Source organism: Pan paniscus, chromosome 5, assembly GCF_029289425.2.
Source record: "Pan paniscus chromosome 5, NHGRI_mPanPan1-v2.0_pri, whole genome shotgun sequence".
Lineage (NCBI taxonomy): Eukaryota > Metazoa > Chordata > Mammalia > Primates > Hominidae > Pan > Pan paniscus.
Window position 1 is genome coordinate 154,978,134 of NC_073254.2, and position 16,397 is coordinate 154,994,530.

The 16,397-nt window shown below is 37.3% G+C and overlaps 1 protein-coding gene across 5 annotated transcripts in view; it reads right to left on the reverse strand.

Moving 5' to 3' along the window:
- The window catches only part of HBS1L (HBS1 like translational GTPase), a 90,351-nt gene that overhangs the window by 35,974 nt on the left and 37,980 nt on the right, over positions 1-16,397 (reverse strand). For all 5 annotated transcript variants that reach the window (XM_003827682.4, XM_034962881.3, XM_055114139.1 and 2 more), the window contains one exon: positions 2,166-2,274. In XM_003827682.4, the coding sequence (XP_003827730.1) occupies positions 2,166-2,274 (109 nt within the window). The remainder of the gene's footprint in view (positions 1-2,165; positions 2,275-16,397) is intronic.

Here is a 16,397-nt window from a genome sequence, read left to right on the forward strand (position 1 = left end):
AAGAAAGTTTGCTGTTTCATTTCCTTCCAGGCAATGCATTATGCACTATCCCTTTTTTTTTTCTTCCAAAGAGAGACAGGATCTCACTCTGTCGACCAGGCTGGAATGCAATGGCAGGATCATAGCTCCCTCAAACTCCTAGGCTCAAGCAATCCTCCCGCCTCAGCCTTCCAATGTGTTGGTATCACAAGCATGAGCCACTGCACCCAGCCGTATCCTTTTTAAAATAAGACACCACTGAGAATCACACTACGTAGAAACCTATGATGCTGAAATCTTGACTCAAAAGTGTTTCACTGTGTTTCTATATGCTTTCTTAAGACTAACCCAGAATAGACTAAGAGCTATCCCTATTATAAATCTCAAAAAATCCTGTAATAGTACAACTTGGTTGGCCTTGAGCACTATTAAGCATTTCTGAGTATTTCGATCTATAACTACAGACCTTTCACATTCTAATGACTTCTCCCATAGAGCCACATCAAAATGTTGCCTCATGGGTGGATTTTTTACCTTTATGTTATTTGCAAGTTTATTTTTAAAATAATACATATTTCCCCAAGGATTCTGAGCAATAAATATTTAATAACTATTCTGTAAAAGGAATACAGTGATGAACATTAACAGTCCCTGGCCTCACAAAGAATATAGTCATAAAATTCTGAAAGGCCTGCATTGTACTTACAGAGTTTTCAAAAATTATGCACATTATTTATTGATGCATTTATTACCCATTATCTTTATAATTATTCATTTAGATACCTATGCATTTACTTCTAATATAATACATTAATTTGGGTTCATTTGCATGTTAAGACTTCTGAAAAATCTTTTGTACTAAGATTATAAAATCCTTAGAACAATAAATTGTGTATTCTATTTATTTCCCCTCTCTCTCTCTCTCTGTATGTAAAAATCCCATAATAGAATTAAATGGCACTCAAGAATAAGGACAAAAAGGGCAATTATAATTCTGACAACTCAATCCCAATTCAGAAGGAAAAAAGGCATACATGAAGCTTTTTGAGACTGAATCAGAATTCTAAATTATTTTAACAGGCTAAAGTTACTCATGATAAAAATTAACTTTTTCATTCATCCAATCATTCAATTAATGTACACTGAATGCCTACTATGTCCTAGATAAGGAGTCCTTTCCTTCACTGACTTTGAAATCTAGTGAATAAAGTCTTGTTTCTATAAAATCCAAAAATTGAACTAGGTGATAAACATTCTTCCCAACCAAAACTCATAATACCTCACTAGTTTAGACAAAAGAATATTGTAAGGAAGAAAATAAATAAATAAGGTTCCTGGGTTTATATTTTTAAAAAAATATAACTTGGGAAAAGAGAAAAAAAAAGGAAAAAAAGTATATATATATATAAATCTATTGTTTATAGTAAAAACCTATTGTTTATATTTGATAACAGCGTTTATCATTTTGGCAGACAAAATACATACAATTTATAAGTAACAGATTTATTGAACAATTGAAAATTCTGAAAAATTTTAGAGTTTAAAAATTAATGGCTTTAAAGCAACTCACTTCCCTTGTCTATAAAAATTCCTGGAAGGATTCTAGAGACTGTGATAAGAACAAACAAGTGCTACCAAGGTATGGTTTATTTCCATTTTTCACTACATATTTGAAATTCTACGTATGTTTCATATCATATGTCTTTGCTACAATGGTCCAATTTACGTCTTTGCTACAATGGTCCAATTTATTCAATATGAAAATCCAAAAGAGTTTAAAAATATTTTAGTTATTAAAAAATTTAATTAATGATTCCATGATTCGGGGACTCACTCCAAAATCTGGTTACCTCTGCCACCTAGTGGTATAAGAATTCCCTATCTCACAGTGCTAGGTTTCACAAAATCATAGGGTTTTTTATGTTAAAGTAGCTATAAAATATTTATGTACGAAAACTGACAGTGAGGTAGAGTAAGTAATACACACAAGATAAGGCCAGAATCAAGCCTAATTTCTCATTTTGTCTCTTTGTACTATGTTATACTGAGGATATATGATACTTCAGTGCTAATGATATATTATGCGAAATTGAAACAGTCTCTTTCTTACAGACTAATAGGAAGCAACAGTGATTTCAAAAACTTGGGGGTGGGGGTGGGGATGAGGGAGGTACTCAAAGTCTTACCCAGGCACTTCAAATCCCATAGTTTGCTTCTTTCCAGATACAGTCATTTTAGCAACTTTTGGCACAATTTCAGATTCACTTCGCGATGTCTGGGAATCTACTGGTTTTCCTAGTTAAGGAGTAAAATATAAAAGGCCAATTAATTTCTTTAGTAATATAAAGAAATCTATTACATAGTATTTTAAATTATAGATTATGATAACTTTCACAGAATTAATGTCTTTATAAACACATTATCTCTAAAAAAATTTAGTAAGATATTAATGCTGAAAGAAATTCTGTCACTTTAATCTAGGAAATCCCCTATTGTCAGGACTCTCCTATGCTTAACCTCCACCAAATCTCTTCCTAATTTTGAACTGACTGTTAAGTTTCAGTATTAAGAGGTCACAAGGTAGTTTCTGCACTGAGCCTTGTTCTGACATTATACCTAGACCCTATACCTCCCTTTCCTACCACACCCTTTCACAATACTAAAATTGTTTGGTCAGTTAGCAGATGGCTAATCTATTTTTAATCCTGTGAGGTTTATGAACTGATGAACAAGTTGAGAGTCTGCTGAATTGTGCTGGAATATAGTATATATTTTACTTGCACACAACACTAGACTTACTAAAATACTGATATCTATAAAGAATCTAGGGAAAGAGGTTAATGTAGAAAAATTGAATTAAGAACATGGGGGAATTAGTCAGGCATGGTGGCACGTGCCTATAGTCCCAGCTACTCGAGAGGCTAAGGTGAGAGAATGGCTTGAGCCCAGGAGTTTAAGCTTGTAGTGAGCTATGATAACGCCACTGCACTTCAGCCTGGGTGACAAAGCAAGACTCCATCTCTTAAAAAAAAAAAAAAAAAGGGCCAGGCACGGTGGCTCACGCCTGTAATCCCAGCACTTTGGGAAGCCAAGTAAGGTGGATCACGAGGTCAGGAGTTCGAGACCAGCCTGACCAACATAGTGAAACCCCTCTCTACTGAAAATACAAAAATAAGCTGGTCATGGTGGTGCACGCTTGTAATCCCAGCTACTCAGAAGGCTGAGGCAGGAGAACTGCTTGAACCCAGAAGGTGGAAGTTGCAGTGAGCCAATATTGCACCACTGCACTCCAGCCTAGGTGACAGAGTGAGACTCCGTCTCCAAAAATAAATAAATGAATAAATAAATAAAAATAATTAAAAATGGGGGGATGGAGGAGAATAAATTATGAGCTAGATCAAAGTAAGACTTTTTTTTTGCATTTGATCCCTACATAATTCATTGAACTTTTAAAAATGTGTCTTTATAATTTTCAGAAAAAGTACCACCAGGATTGAATCCACATAAAACTATGGAAACTGCATGTGCTACACTGGTAAACACATATACAGAAACCACTAACAATATAAGAAAAGATAAGTTAATGTATAAAATTCATTTAAAATGTTTGCTATTTGCCTACTATACACCAGGCACTATGCTGGAAATGTGATGGTGAAGAACAGACGTAACACTTGCTCTAAGAGCGATTACATCCTAGTGGGGAAAACATACTAAATGATAAAAAGAAAAGTACAATTAAAATTGTTATTAGTGTTATAAAGAATCCATATATGGTGCCGTAAAATTTGATGATAGGGCACATGACTTAGAGAGCTTCTCTAGGAAAGTGAGAATTGGAGCTATGATGGGGAAAATGAATATAAATTATAGTAACTAGCACAGAAAGAAAGAGCATTCCAAGCAGAAAGAGAAGCTTGTATAATGGTCCTCCTGTAGGAGGAAGCACAGTTCTTCAGAGGGAGTGAGAGCAGAAGGGGAGCTACATGAAGCTGGAGAGATGGGCAGGGCCAGACAGTGCAGGACCTTTAGGTCATACCAAAGATCCTAATGCTTGCTCTAACAGAGGCGGAAGTTACCAAAATGAGGTAAGCAAAAGAGAGGGGAAAGGGGAAGGGAGAGGAGAGGATGAAGTAAAGGGACATCTGAAAACAAACAGTTTAGGGAAAATTTTGAGATTGGGACATATTAGAAATTTGGACCCAATATTTGAGAGTTCCAAATGACAATGAACATTAAATAGGCAGTTGAACATGTTGGTTGACCTCAAAGGAGAGGTCTGAGCTGCATCGGCACATAATTGGTAATTGAAGACATAGATACAGGCGAGACCACCAAGGGAGAGAGCACAGAGAAAGAAGAGAAGTGGTCCTAGGAGGCCTTGGAAGAACTCTAGCATTTAATGCCAAGATAATGGACAATACGTCTACAAAAAGGTGAAGGAGAGCCAGGGAGGGTGGTGCCAATGAAGCTAAGGGAAGACAGTGTTATGGAGTTGGCATTACCAGGATCTGGGGCTCTGGGCCAGTCAACTGAATGAAGACTGAAAACATTCACTGGTGACATGATCACTTTAGATAAAAGTCATTGGTAGAGTTAGCAAGAGCCATTTGAAAAAAGAGAGAAAACTAAAAGGCAAACTAGGTTAAAAAATGTAAGGTGAGAAATGAAGGCATGTTCACTACCTCTCAGCTATAATTTCAAAATCCAAAAGCATTGAAATATTAAAGTTTTGAGTTTTGTTATTTTAATAACTCATTCGGAAGCAAAATCTGACATGGACTGATATGAGGCTATTTATCGATAGCACTTATTGCTCCTACTGAAAGTGACAGCCACACACTTCAGGGCAGAAATGGCAAGGTGTCAATTACAGGGAACTGCTCCACAATTCACTGGGGCTATTATACTACAGATGGTATGTACATGTTAATGTTTTCCTAAATCCAAAATATTCCAAATTCTGAATCAAATCTGGCCCTAAGGGCTTTAGATAGGGATTTCATTTGTATGAAAATGATTCTTTTAAAAAGTTTGTCTGAAAAGGGAATAATATGGCAGAATAGCAGTAGAAAGGGGATATGGGATCAAGCTGATAGAAAAGATTAAATGGAGAAGGTTTAGTTGAATAAATTACGAAGAGATCATCAATATTTTAGAGTTTCTGAGAAGGTAGAATGAGATGGAATCCAAAGTACAGGTAGAAACTGAGCTGAGACGGGAGAAACGCTCTTTTATTGCAATAGAAGGCAGCTTTGCATGTTTAGGAACTGCAAAATGAAAATTCCTAATGGATGCTTTCTATTTTCTCCATAATACAGCACCTAGTTATGCTCTGGAACCACCCAAGGAAAGTAAAAAGATTTGCAAAGTGAATAAGGTTTTCAGTAACTGCTGCGCAAAAAGAGAATAAGTTGAACATTTAAAAAATTAGAGGAATTGTTGGATAGTATTGAGGGCCCATTTAAGATTTGTGATAATGAATTTATAGTGGAACCTATCTGCCTTTGTGTGACTTTTTCTAGCAATGTTCAGCCATTCACGAAAAAGGCACAGAGAAGACATTAACTGCTTCATTAGGAGTTAAGAATCTATCCAACAGGTATAAGAAGAAAGTATATGGCATTGAAATTACAAATAATGAAATCTAAGCTAATTTTAAAAAATAAATAAAATAACAAAGGAAGAGTCCTGATGCACTAGGAGAAAGCAGAGGGATCTGTAAGTAAAGAAGGAGAAGAAATCTTAGTAAATTTCTGATGAGAGGTGAAGCTCACTGGAAATAAGGTAGTCAAAGAACTGAAAATCCAGTGTTGGACTTGGTGGTGTTTTTCCATACAGATAGGTCATAAGCTGTGATCATGAAGAGCTTAGGGGGAGAAGAAAAGAGTAAGCCAGCTGCCAAAGTCTCCCATGAGTAAGGAGAAATGACTGTGAGGCTGTTCACTAGATGACAGCAGTAAAGACTGACAGAAGGCTGGCTCAGCTAAAGACAGTAACTTCAAAAGAATAGAAATCAAGGAGGGGAAATGATGAAAGAATAATGATGGAAAGGAAGGACAGAGCCTCAGGTTTAAGAGGCTATAAATGAAGTAAAGCAAGAAGTAGGAAAAACACTAGGAAAATAGATTGAGAATTATAGAAGGATTGGCTTTGCGTGAAAAAGCAGTTCCTGAAGTTACAGCAAAAGTGGAGGGGAGTGACAGGTGAGTGAGGAGATAAGGAAGGAGGATACTTAAGAGCATGATGATGATGACGATGATGGGGTGTGCGTATGTGCATGTGTATGTGTTAGGAACAAGGAAACATCCTGACTGATTACAACAAGGAAAAGTGGCATGGGGGATTCTGGCCTCTGTCAAAAGAAGAGGGAAAAAAAAACATAGAGCATGAAAATGTCTCAATCCAGCCTTTATGACACTAACTCCAACTTCCTGTTATAGTTCATCTTAGTATCTTCCAACCATTTTGCAAGTAAAAAATTTATTGTCCCACTTAACACATTTAGTACACTGAAATACTGAAATTTTGGCTTTTAAAAAGGTAGGTGGGTCATACAATGGCATAAAAGGTCTCTAAGCACACAAAAAAATTACAATGTGATCCTGTAATATTTCTGGGGATGCAATAAATATCATAATACTTTTCTTTTTGATTTTTTTTCTATAGAACATCAAACTCACGATGTAACATTTCAAAAATGTGGTTATTTAAGTGAAAGTAGAGAGGGAAAGTCTAGTATGGATTTGAATACCACCCCATTAAAGCAGTGGTTCTTAAATCTTTATTTTCAGTCAGGTACCCCTTTTAAAAACTAACAAAAACCATGGGGCATTCTTCATAGAAAAATGTACCATACATATAAAATTTTGCATGCTATTGCAAGGACATCAATAAGTCCAACTCTAGAACTTTTGAGAGATAACCATGGCTAAGGCTATTTTGGAAATATATTAATTTAAATTAATGATGTTATCCACAGTCAAGGATAAAAACATACATTCAGTAAATTATCCACTGAGCTGTTCTTAACAGCAAGGTGATTTACTTCCACTTACTGAATACATTACAAATTCCCCCTCATGACTAGCACCATTCTGGAAGGCAGGCAAACTCTACTGACATAAGTCAGAAAGGAACTCATAACTAAAACTGCCAGTCATAGATCAATAAGAGATACATATATATAATTAATCAAATCCATATTTTTTAAAATGTAAAATGTTTACTGTGTTCTCCCATCTTCCCCAAACAACTGGAAATTCATTCACCATTTAACAATCCCAAGAAATTGAACACTAAATTTTCAGTAAGTCCCAAAATATGACAGTAAGAAATAAGTACTGGATGAAAAAGAAGGAAGCTTTGATTCTGGTCCCTGCCCTACCACTAATTAGCTGTCACCTTACGGCTTAAGCAGTTCATTTAATTTCACTAGCTTGAGTTTCCTCTAAACTTTTCCATGAAGTACGTAAAATTTCCACTTCCTATAATGAGGTGAATTAAACCACTAAGATGTCCTTTAAATCAACTAGCCCACTATGAGATAAAAATAAAATGCACCATTCCAAAGAAAGATTATTAATGTCCTCTCCTAGGCCTCACAAAACCCACCCACCAAATCATGATCACCCAAAAGATACATATTCTGAAAAGTCATATATTCATAATTAGTGTTCAGTCTCTAGAATAGAGAAGAACTAATCATCCGTTAGGTAGTTTTCATTCAGACAGAAATAATAGCCACCCAGCTGAAGGGCTACCCAACTGATCAAGTCTAATCTTATTTTATTGACAAAGAAACAAGGGACAAATAAGTGACTTCACCTTAGTGGCAGAGCTTGCACTTAAACCAAATTACCTCGCTGCCTGTCCAGTTGACCTTTCTCATCCTCCAGCTACCTCTGCAGCAAAACATAATTAGAAACTGCCTCCATCCCCATAATTAGAAACATAATTAGAAACTCTGTCCCCAGTGGTTACCCCTTGAGAAGCTGCTTTCCCCAGGGCTCTCCTGGTTCCTTCCTGCGGCTAAGATCTAAATAGATGCTAGGTTTTCTCTTGAACATGAAATGATGTAGGTCTCTTGTCCTGAAGATTTTTTTTCAATGTATATTCATTTGTGAAGGATGCAAAGGTAGATCTCTCTCACATCACACAACTGATACAGACTCGCTGAATTTAATGAAACCCTCTGCTTGCATATCCCCAATTTATGCTCTTCTGATTCATTCCTTTGGTCTTTAAGCACACTCATTATCAGAATACTAGCTGTTAGGGGTCAGGAAGTGCCTTACACGTTCACACAGTCCACAGTACATGACACAGGGCTCTGCCTACAGTAAGCCCCCAATAAATACAGTTTAATGATTAATCCCTAAGGGTTTAAATTGTGAAACTACAAGGTGACCTCTATTGTCTTTATAAGTTATCTTAGATGGCAATAACCTCCTCAATTTACTCTCTTTACTCACTCACTCCTTGCATTTCATACCAGCTACCTCCCAAAGTTGAGATATAAATTCTAGAAAGCCAACATGGCACTCTCATATGCTCTTCAGCCAGGTGCTTTACATGGTCGTTTACCTTTACACAACCACGCAGAATAGGTATAATTACTCCTACATTTCTTTAGAGAAACTGTGGTTCAGACAGGCTGATCTGCCAGAGGCCATACAACTGTGGCCTGTGACATAGCTAAATTAAAAAATATATATATGAATTACATGGTGCTATTATCAAAAAGTGTATTCTACACTATTCTGAGAGACAAGTTATAAAACTTGTTGAGCTGAGCTGTAGAGGCAATAAGCAAGAGAAATTCAAAATATGTACCTGAGTAATTCTAGAAGGCTTAACAAATGAAATGAGATTTGACTTGACTGAAAAGTAATAAAGAGGAGGCAAAAATAATACGAGAAAAGGCATATGCAGGGGTCAGTGGGGCAAAAATTCCAAATGTGGGCACTCATCAATATACTTTTAAAGACTATATAAAGTTTAAAAAAATGGCTTTTTTCAAAAAAAAAGATCTTTTGTAGATGTTCATGGACTCCTTTTCTCATTTAATAAGTAGAAAGTAAAACATAAGTAGTATTAAATATTCTTTTTTTTTTTTTTGAGACGGAGTCTCACTCTGTTGCCCAGGCTGGAGTGCAGTGGCGCGATCTCGGCTCACTGCAAGCTCCGCCTCCTGGGTTCACGCCATTCTCCGGCCTCAGCCTCCCGAGTAGCTGGGACTACAGGTGCCCGCCACTGCGCCCAGCTAATTTTTTTTTTTTTTTTTTTTTGTATTTTTAGTAGAGATGGGGTTTCACTGTGGTCTCGATCTCCTGACCTCGTGATCCGCCCGCCTCGGCCTCCCAACGTGCTGGGATTACAGGCATGAACCATCGTGCCCGGCCTAAATATTCTTTGGAAGGATAATTAGTAAAACTGTTTAGAAATGAGGAAAGCCAAATTAAGATTATGGAAGAGAAAAACCATAGAAATTTATATGTGATGATGATTTCTCCATAAAATATGCTGCTGTGTCTCATCATTCCATAATTCCTTACCTTTTCCAAACCATTAATAAGGCATTCCCTAAGCTTTGGCCCTAGGATCCTATTTACATTCTACAGATATCTTCTATACACAAGGGCAACCAATCCTAATAGTCTACTATCGCTAGAAATCTAAGGCTCGGCCACCAGACAATTCACAGAACTTGAGCCTTGACCTAGTCATCGGATATTTCAGAAACTGAGTTTACCCCATCTGAAAAATGTACCACCTACCTCACAATGATATAATACATATCACATACATAAAAGCATTTAAGAAATTCTCATACAAAACTAAAAAATCAGACCTTTATTCTATAAAATTATTTTATTGTTTCTATAATAATATCCTTGGAAGAAAACTCTTAATGGCTGAAGTTTGTTATCAGTATATGTTTACTGATAATTTTTGGTTTTACTGGCTATTTCTGTACCTATTAACCTCTTTTAGTTTTAAAATGATTTTAGGTGATAATAGGATCAAGAAGTACTACAATAAATATGTATCTAGCCATAGATAAATAGTATCACAAAGTACCTTACCTTGGCTTGAACTCAGTGTTTTTTATTTGCTTAAGTGTCATGCAGGTAAGTTTCAAGAGTACATAACAAATTAAGAATGATCTGATAGAACAAATCCAATGGGACTATTTTGGGGGGGAAAATGCCAAGTTGATGTTGAAGTTCATCTGGAAGAGTAAATGTGAAAGAATGACCAATAAAATAAACTAAGAATAATAATGGGGGAGTTGAACTACCAGATATCAAGATACCAGATATCTAATTCAATGAATTAGAATAGGGCATCTGCAAATAATCCAATTAGAAGAACTATATTTACATGAATGTTATATATAGGAATTAACAGGAATTAAGTATATGGAAAAATATATAGGAATTTATACATTATATGTGGTTATAAATAGAAATTCAGTATATGCAGAAGTGTTTCAAATCAATGGGGAAAGGATAGGTTATTCAACACATTATACTGGGAACACTGGCAATTCATTTGGAGAAAAGGCTCTATCATATATACAGCATATCATATATAAATTCCTTATTGATTAATGATATAAACGTAAAGCAAAGAGAAAAACATAAAAATATAGGGACTTCAGGTAAGACAGATATACAAATTTGTTATAAAAATTTCTGCCTGACTAGGCGCAGTGGCTCATGCCTACAAATCCCAGCACTTTGGGAGGCCAAGGTGGGAGGATCGCTTAAGGCCAAGAGTTCAAAACCAGCCTGTGCAAAAAGCAAGACCCTGTCTCCACACACACACAAAAATTTTCAATTAGCTGGGCGTAGTAACATGCACCTGTAGTCCTAGCTACTCAGGAGGTTGAGATGGGAGGATCAATTGAGCCCAGGAGTTTGAGGCTGCTGTGAGCTATGATTGTGCCAATGAACTCTAGCCTGAACAACAGAGCGAGGCATTGTCTCTTTAAAAAAGGTTCTCCCTGATTAAAGATACCACAAGTGAGCATAAAATATGTGAGGAAAATATATGCAAGGGGTTAGTTAATATATACAATAAAGAGTTCCTGGCCGGGCACGGTGGCTCACACCTGTAATCCTAGAATTTTGGAAGGCCAAGGTGGGTGGATCACCTGAAGTCAGGAGTTCCAGACCAGTCTAGCCAACATTATGAAACCCCAACTCTTCTAAAAAATACAAAAATTAGCCAGACGTGGTGGCACGCACCTGTAATCTCAGCTACTCGGGAGGCTGAGGCAGGAGAATCACTTGAACCCAGGAGGCGGAGGTTGAAGTGAGCCAAGATTGTGCCATTGCACTCCAGCCCAGGTGACAAGAGCGAAACTTGTCTTAAAAAAAAAAAAAAAAAAAGGAGTTCCCACAAACTAGTGAGAAAAAAACTCCTCAGAAAAAGAAAGTGAACAATAAATGGGCCAGGTCAATAAATACAAGTCAAAGGTGTGGCAGAGGAAAGGGGAAAAAAAAAATGTTGCTATGTACACCATACTTCTGAGAATGTGGCCTATAGAAACATTAACACTAATGTGCAACAGTATATGAATGAGATTGTTCACTGTGTTACCATATGTAATGACAAAAAATTGTAGATGTACATAAGGGAATGGTTACGATGTATCCAAACAATGGAATAGTATGCTACAGATACAGAATTAGAAGACCTACATGTATCAAAAGATAACTATGACACATGAAGTAGAAAAAAACAACTAAAATATAATATAGCAATGGTCCTATATCATACCACTATGCGACTGGCATTAAAAAGTGCATGCTTTTTAAAGTGATTACTTCTAGGGAGTGACAGTAGGCAAGAGAGAAGTTGACTTTTCAATTCAAACTTTATATACTTCTATGCTACAATGACTGTATATTATTTTTATAATAAAAATGACTTGTGCCTGTAGTATCTGATATGGTGTCTCTGCTTTCTATCTCTAGCTCCTCAAACCATGTTCTACTTCTGTCCACTAGGGTTTTCATCATCTCACCTAATAAAATATACTCTGTAGCTCTGTACAGAAAAAACCTACTTGTACATTTAGTCTTTAACATGACCGCAATTTACCCTTCAAGATCCACCTCTTCCTTGCAAACTCCCATAAACAGACTGAAAATCCCTGACATAAACACTCTTGTTTTCTCACATGCATGGCCATGGCTCATCTATTTCCATGTTTCATGCAAAAGCCACTACTTTCATGAAAATTATACTTTAATTTTATTGTGCCAAGATTTGTGATTATTAATAGAAGGAAGCCATGGCTTCTTGGTAATGCATGAATCACAGAGGCCAACTCCAGCAATGTATGAAGAAAGACTCTTAGATTCATTTCACAAAGATTTACTGAGAGCCTCTGAGGTAATTACCAACAGAATAAAGCACATATAAAGTTACATGCATACTTTTCATGCCCTCAAAGGAGAATCCCAACAAGCTTTCCACACCAAATGCCTCCAATTCACCAGCCAGTTAGGTTAGTAGATAAGACATAGACTCTGCTGCAACACAACCTGAGTTTGAAGCCAGGCCTTGCCACTGCATGACCTCAAGTGAATCACTCAACTTTTCTCTATGCCTAGTTTCCTCGTCCATAAAATAATAGTATCTGCCTAACAAAGATGTTAGGAGAATTGAGAATTAAATGAGCCAATACATGTAAAGTACATGTAATGACTGGCACATATGAAAGCACACAGTCCGTGGGTCTCTGACAGTCACCAAAATGCCAACTTCTTTTTCTCATGTGATACCAGGACATTTGCAAACACAAATTACTCTCTAGCTATCACATATTCATTCATGAAGGGAAGGCGAGAAATGCCAACTGTGTGACACTGAGCTAGGTACTGAAATAAACAGACCCAAGAATGTGGTGAGACATAAGGTTAGAAAAGCAGGTAACTCATTTAGAACCATGTCTAATATTTCACTTGATCTTGAAACATAAGAGCCACTGAAGGAATTTAAGCGTTGGAGAAACATATCATACTTTTAAAACTTACTCTGACCCCAGAATAGAAAATGGATTGTGGAGGCAAGATTGAAAGGAAAGCAGTTAGAAGATTGTTGTACAAATACATGTAAGAAATTCTACAGTGATCTAAGAGCAATGGAGATAGAGAAAGGAATATTTAAAAGACTTTACTTTAAAAGATATTACAGTCAGACCTTCATATCCTTGGGTTCTGCATCCATGGATTCGACCAAACACAAATTGAAAATATTTGAAAAAATTTAAAAATAAGTATTTAACTACTATTTACATAGTATTTGGTATCTAGATTACTTATAATCTAGATTCCTTTTCATGTAATGGTAATTTAAAAAAGTAATCTACAGATGATTTAAAAGTATACAGGAAGATATGCATAGGTTATATGCAAATACACTGACATTTTATATCAGGGATTTAAGCATCAGCAGATGCTTGACGGAGGGGGGTACCAGAGCCGAAACCCAAGGAAACGAGGGACAAGTGTACAAGGTAAAATCATGAATCCTTGATATCTGAATGAACAGAGGAGATGAGAGAAAGGACAGTCCTCAGATTTTCTGCCAAGAAAGAAAGGGTAGATGGTGATGCCATGAACAAACAGGAAATACCTTCCAGGAAACTAAGAGAAGTCTGCTGGTCAGAATCTTATTTCTCTTACTCCTTTCATTCAGTACAAAATTACAACAGTCCATAAAGGAACTCTGCTTCCTCCTCCTAAGCAGAAACTGTCACCAAAAATTTTATTTTATGAAAGACTGCCTAGATACTATCTTGGATCTTCAGAGTTTTTCAGGTTAAATTATAGCATGTTCTTGGCACTGAGGACACAAAGATGAGTGACAGACTGTTTTTAGATAGCTTTCATTCTAACAGATGTGATGAACAGTACGATAAGATGAAATGAAAAAAAGAGACAGAGAAATTAAGATAAGTTTCTAGGAGACCACAAACACTGCGACTGCAGCTGAACAAGTACTATAGCACCGGAAATGAGTAAGAAGGAACAGACATGAGAGTCAATACATTAATAGAACATGGAGATTAATTAAATCTTAGGAAGGCAAAACATAGGAACCTCAATGACTGCTATGACTCTAACCTAGACACTGTTCATGAATATAGACACATTTGGTCAGAGATTCCTTTAAGACATACAGATAGAGGCCGGCTACAGTGGCTCATGCCTGTAATCCCACCACCTTGGGAGACTGAGGTGGGAGATCACCTGAGCCCAGGAGTTCAAGACCAGCCTGGGCAACACAGAGAAACTGTCTCTACAAAAAAAAAAAAAAAAAAAAACCACAAAAAAATTAGCTGGGCGTAGTGGTACACGCCTGTAGTCCTAGGTACTCGGGAGGCTGAGGAAGATGGATCGCTTGAGCCCGGGAGGCGGAGGTTGCAGTGAGCCAAGATCATGCCACTGTACTCCACCCTGAGCGGCAGAGCAAGACCCTGTCTCAAAAAATCAAACAAACAAAAAACAACCCAGACATACAGACAGAAATCCATAGAAAACAGCTGGATAATCAGGTTTACAGGAATGTTTACCAACATTAAAACACATGAAGCAATTCAAGACCTAGATTGCTTATCGAAAATGAAGAATGAGAAGGCAGCCAATGAAGGAACTCTTAATACTCAATAGAGAGGGAGGCTGAAAACAAGCATTTACCTTCCTCATAGAATCCTTACATAGAATTGAGATTCACATATCATACAGTTGGAGAGCCATATGTTAGAGGTCATTTGGTCTTGTCCATCATTTTACAGATGAAAATTTAAGTGAGATTCCAAAGTTCACATGGCTGATTAGTGGAGTTCTCGCTCTGGTGTTCTCTAGGTTGCTTCCACGGCACCCTCCCCTTTCCACTCTCTGTCCTCTAAATCTCAGGACCTCATGGAAGTGGTATTCCCAAGGTAACTGAAGCAGGGTGATTTTGAAGTTGAATGTATACAAAAACTGCCAACAAAGTGCCTCTAAATGTAAATATACACACACACATATTGATTTATTTATTTTTCTTGGGGGACAGAGTCTCGTTCTGTTGCCCAGGCTGGAGTGCAGTAGCGTGATCTTGGCTCACTGCAACCTCTGCCTCCCGGGTTCAAGCAATTCTCCTGCCTCAGCCTCCCCAGTAGCTGGGACTACAGGCACATGCCATCACGCCCGGCTAATTGTTTTGTATTTTAGTAGACATGGGGTTTCACCGTGTTGCCCAGGCTGGTCTTGAACTCCTGAGCTCAAGCAATCCACCCACCTCAGCCTCCCAAAGCGCTGGGATTATAGGCATGAGCTAACGAGCCCAGCCTTTTTTTTTTTTTTTTTTTTTTTCCAGACGGAGTCTTGTTCTGTTGCCCAGGCTGGAGTGCAGTGGCACGATCTCAGCTCACTGCAACCTCCGCCTTCCTGGGTTCAAGAGATTCTCCTGCCTCAGCCTCCCGAGTACCTGGGAATTACAAGTGCCTGCCACCATGCCCGGCTAATTTTTGTATTTTAGAAGAGATGCGGTTTCACCATGTTGGCCAGGCTGGTCTCGAACTCCCAACCTCAGGTGATCCGCCCACCTTGGCCTCCCAAAGTGCTGGGATTACAGGCCGGAGTCACCATGCCCAGCCCCTCTAAAAATATTAATGCTTTGTCCAGATCACGATTTTGTGAGTTTAAGTGAGGTTAACCATCATTAACATCTACTCAGATACTTCTGAATAACAGTTAATGTTAAAACCAATTATTCTGATTAGGTTTAATGTTTGCATTTCAGAATGTCCTAATATACATAGTTAAAGCCTAGCAGTTAGTTCATTTTCTGCTTAACAAAGAGAAAGTTTCCGTTTACTACAATTTTTACTTCCAATGGGAAACCTGAAGGCTAGGCTAATCTTCCTTTAATAATAAACACCTGGATACTGTCCGCTTAACATTCTGTGAATGCCGATTTGGGGAGGTGAGAAAGGTATATTCAGGCTCTAAAGCATACATCACAACATGATGCTATCAACTTTAAGTCACACATGATAATCTCAAATTGCTAAAAATAATAGCTCCAGACCAAAATGATGTAACTTGCATATCAAGCCTTTATTGCATATTCTCATGTAGCATATACTGTTTTCTGTCTATATTGTAAAATATATAGTGCCTTACCTCTTCAACTAAACTAAGAGTTCCAGAAGTTGATTTTATGATATATTTTACAATATCCAGTCCAGTGCCTGGTACATATTAGGCACTGAAATATTTAATAAAATTATTTATTTATGAAGAAAAGGAACATACTCTCTAACCCAATGATTCTCAGCTTGGGAGGAACAGGTAGATTAAAATAACAGGGACATCCTTGCTCCTCCCCCTTTTAAAAAGCACTGTCACTAG